Source organism: Lathyrus oleraceus, chromosome 4 (assembly GCF_024323335.1).
Source record: "Lathyrus oleraceus cultivar Zhongwan6 chromosome 4, CAAS_Psat_ZW6_1.0, whole genome shotgun sequence".
NCBI lineage: Eukaryota > Viridiplantae > Streptophyta > Magnoliopsida > Fabales > Fabaceae > Lathyrus > Lathyrus oleraceus.
The window spans coordinates 322873080-322877574 of NC_066582.1; the positions used below are offsets into that span (position 1 = coordinate 322873080).

Below are 4495 nucleotides of genomic sequence, written 5' to 3' on the forward strand. Positions count from 1 at the left end.
ACCCAGTCAAACTAGGGTTTCCAAGGCAAATCACTTTCAAACTCTTGAAGAATACTTGATCAATATATCATGTAGGAATAAATGGAACTCATATATGATGCTCATAAACATTATTGGATCAATTCATGGTTGTGCTCTTTGTCATGAGGGTCTCAAACCCTAGATATGAACTTGATAAATCAATGGGATCATGCCTTACCTACAAAAGAGTTAGGCAGATGCAAAGACATATTTTTGGTATTTTGGTTAGTAAAATGATAATATACAAGTATGATACAATCACATAGTGCTTGGTGATCTCTCCCAAAACAAACCCAATGAAAGAGGGGTAAGGAGAATGCCAATGTATGATCCCAATGCTAATGCTTATGATGAAATTTCATGAGGGATCTTAGGGTCAAAATTAGGGTCTTACACTAATCTGGCCAGGCCGGCGGATTATCAGTTGTTAGACGACATAATAAGGGCTATTGAGGGTTTCTCGGCCTTTGACATTGATGCCCGAGATCTTTGCTTGGTTCCGAACATGGTGCTCCCACAGAAGTTCAAGGTGCCAGACCTACTGAAGTACATAGGTCTAAGTTGTCCTCAGAATCACATCACGATGTACTGCACGAAGATGGCATCGTGTATTGACAATGACAACTTGCTAATCCACTACTTCCAAGATAGTCTGTCTAGAGCTTCTATGGATTGGTATATGGGATTAGAACGTACTAAGATCATATCCTAGAGAGATCTATCCGAAGCGTTTCTAAAACAATACAAGTATAATCTCGATATGGCACCGACACGGTTGCAATTTTAGAATCAGGAACAAAAATCCAATGAGACCTTTAAGGAGTACGCTTAGTGCTGGCGTGAGATGGATTCCAGGGTCAGACTAGCTTTGTAAGATAACGAACTTGTTGACATCTTCATGGGTACGCTTCAAGGGCTATATTTTGAGAAGATGATTGGGAGTTCTTCTACAAATTTTATAAATATGGTAACTATCGATGAGTGTGTAGAGAATGGGCTGTAATCGGGGAAGATCACAGATACCACTGCTCCGCAAGCTACGAGTAAGAAGTCACACGGGGGCTTCACGAAAAAGAAGGAGGGGGAGACAAATGTTGTGACACCAAGTGTCCACCCCCAATATCAGTTTCCAAGGGCTCCCATACCGTACTATCCATATCCTTATGTCGCTGATGCTCAGTATCAACAACCGCCATGTCAGTATCAACTGTAGAAAAGCAATCAACAACCAGCACCTACTCAGAAAAATCAAAATCAACAGTACAACAGCGACAACAAAGGCCAAGGCCGAGGTCAGAATAACATGAATAACTTTGGTAATCACCGTCAAATTGATAAAAATCCCGGTGCCATATGCTGAATTGGTATCGTACTTGATTCACGTAGGGGATATTGTACCAAAAGAAATCCCTACGACCTCTCCTCTTTTTCATCCTAAGCATAATCCTAATGCCTCGTGCACTTTCCATGTCGGGTATATAGGGCATTCTACAAAGGACTGTTGGACCCTCAAATACAAAATGCAAGACTTGATTAATCAAGAGATTTTGTTTTTCTCCGAGGAAAAGCCTAACATGAAAACGAACCCCTTTCCTAATCATGGCGGTTCAGCAGTCAATGCCATTATTGAAGAGGAAACAGCAGAATTTGTACTACCGACCGACGATGTGAAGACTCCGTCGTCAGTTGTGTTGAAGAGACTTGAACAGTTTGGGTTTCTAGCAGGTATACATGAAGATTGTGCAGTATGTGAATGTGATCTGGACAATTGTGACGAGTTAAGGGGTTGTGTGCAAGAGCTGATGGATCAAGGCTGATATAGTTCTCCAAGTCTAAGGCAATAGAAGAAGTTGCAGTAATCGAATCGATAACTATTGTGTATAGGAAGAAGAAGGTTGAAGCTCCTCCCAAGAGGATTCAGCCAATCCATTTTCGTGTTCCTAGTCCGTTTCCATATCAGAATACCAAGGCGATGCCTTGGAATTATGAGACAATAACATATGTGGGAGGAAAAGAAATTTGCATTCCTGTCATTGAGATCGCCAATATAACTGGAACGAGAGGCATGAATCGCAGTGGTCGTGTATTCACTCCAAAATACACTCTTAGGGTGTCTCCATCACCCACAATTATCCCTCATAAAGAAAAGGTTCTTCCTACTACTCCTCCGCATGCAGGGGCAACTGTACCGACCACTCTGAACATGACAACTGTTCCAGCACCGACGAATGCTATTGCTAACAAAGTTGCAGAATCAGAAATGTCTAAAGGTAAAGGGTCGATGGTTGAAGACGAGCAAGTTGAAGATCACAAAAAGAGCATCACTTTTGAGGAAGGCCAAGAATTCCTCAAATTAATCAAAAAGAGTGATTTCAAGATCGTCGATCAATTGAAATAAACTCCTTCCAAAATCTCTATTTTATCTTTACTGCTGAGTTCTTAGGCTCACCATAAAGCGTTGTTGAAAGTCTTGAATACCGCTCATGTGATGCAGGATATCACGGTCGATCAATTTGACGACGTGGTTGCGAATATCATAACCAATAGGTATTTAGGATTTAATGAAGCAGAATTACCTCCCGAGGGAAACACCGATAATAAAGCACTACACATTTCAGTCATGTGCACAAACTCTCTTCTATCTCGAGTCCTCGTCGACACTGGTTCTTCGCTAAATATAATTCCAAAAACTACATTAAGTCAATTGCAGTTTAAAGGGCCCGAGATAAGGACCAACACACTGATTGTTCGGGCTTTTGATGGTTCCCGAAGACAGGTTATTTGGGAAGTAGATCTGCCTATTTGTGTCGGACCTCACAACTTCAGCATTACCTTCCAAGTTATGGATATCAACCTAGCTTACAGTTGTCTGTTAGGTAGACCGTGGATCCATGTTGCAGGGGCAGTCACCTCTACGCTACACCAAAGGATGAAATTCTTGATTGATGACAAGCTGGTAATTGTGTGTGGTGAAGAAGACATATTGGTTAGTGAACTCTCGTCGTTCAGATATGTCGAGATAGATGAAGGAATTGTTGAGATTCCGCTCCACCGTTTAGAATTTGGAGAAGTCAGTTATACTACCACCAATCATGTTCAATCATCCGCCACCATCCTATCTTCAGTCAGAAGCGCCAAGCAGACTCTCGAGAAAGGCCCACTTTCTGGTTGGGGGTAGAGTTGTCAATGTGGCAGAGAAGCGTGACAGATTTGGCACCGGTTATCGTCCGTCAGCAAGCAAGGAAAGCCCAAAGAAGAAGCAGTTCAACCTGGTCAAATTCAGCAACACCGACTTTCAAAATGATCACACTGTGGGGGTCATCGGAGAATCCAGTGGCAGCAAACCAAAGACTCCCAGCCTTGTACGCAGATGTCCTCCAGGGTTCAAGCTCTCCAACTGGACAGCTTCCGTGATTCCTATCGTGTACTCGGAGAAAATATAATGCATTTTGTTTTCTCAATCCCGTGTCCCCGCCCGAGACAAGAGGATACCTTGTAAGGGCCTCCATGTTTAAAATTATTATGTGAATAAATAAAGAAAGTACTTTTTGCATGCCAAATTTGTGTTCCTTTTCTTTCAGTTATTTTTACTTTTTCACCCAAAAAAAAATGAAATGGCAAAAGATTTCTTTTTCTTCTTTCCACTTTATTAAAAAGCATACTAAAAATAAGCTCATCACATGCAGAGCAAATAAAACTATTGATTACAATATGGCAAGAATCAACTGTAAATATGGACTTCCAATCAACCAAGCTGAAGATGACAGTGAGGAAGATTGTGAATACCTGATGGACTAGCACGGCTTCTTGAGCACGAAGAAAAAGAGATTCAGCCTTACAAAGAACCAGTGATTGTCATTAATTTGGGTTCTGAAATCGATAAAAAAGAAGTAAAAGTTAGGGCATCTCTTGCTAAACATGTACACTCTGAGTTGGTTGAGTTATTGCACGAGTATGTTGACGTCTTTGCTTGGTCATATCAAGATATGCCAGGGTTAGACACCAGCATCGTTGAACATCACTTGCCACTCAAGCTTGAATGTCCTCCCGTCAAGCAAAAACTTAGAAGGACCAGTCCCGACATGGCACTCAAGATCAGAGAAGAGGTTAAGAAGAAGTTTGATGCTGGCTTTTTGGCTATTTCTGAGTATCCATAGTGGGTTGCTAACATCGTTCCAGTTCTAAAGAAGGACGGTAAAGTCAGAATGTGTGTAGATTATCGATACCTCAATAGAGTGGGCCCAAAGGATGACTTCCATTTGCCTCATATTGATGTTTTGGTTAATAATACAACTCAATTTTATGTCTTTTCCTTCATGGATGGGTTCTACGGATATAATCAGATAAAGATGTCTCTAGAAGATATGGAGAAGACAACTTTTATGACACCTTGGGGAACTTACTGCTACAAAGCAATGTCGTTCGGCTTGAAGAATGCATGGGCAACATATCAACGTGCCACGGTAACCCTCTT

The 4495-nt window shown here is 41.4% G+C and overlaps 1 protein-coding gene across 1 annotated transcript; it reads left to right on the plus strand.

Moving 5' to 3' along the window:
- Window positions 1-1541: 1541 nt before the first annotated feature.
- Window positions 1542-3199, plus strand: LOC127137279 (uncharacterized). The gene is made up of 3 exons (XM_051063749.1): window positions 1542-1766; window positions 1859-2320; window positions 2516-3199. Exons 1-3 carry the CDS (start codon window positions 1542-1544, stop codon window positions 3197-3199), a joined length of 1371 nt encoding a protein of 456 aa, XP_050919706.1.
- The last annotated feature ends 1296 nt before the right edge of the window (window positions 3200-4495 follow it).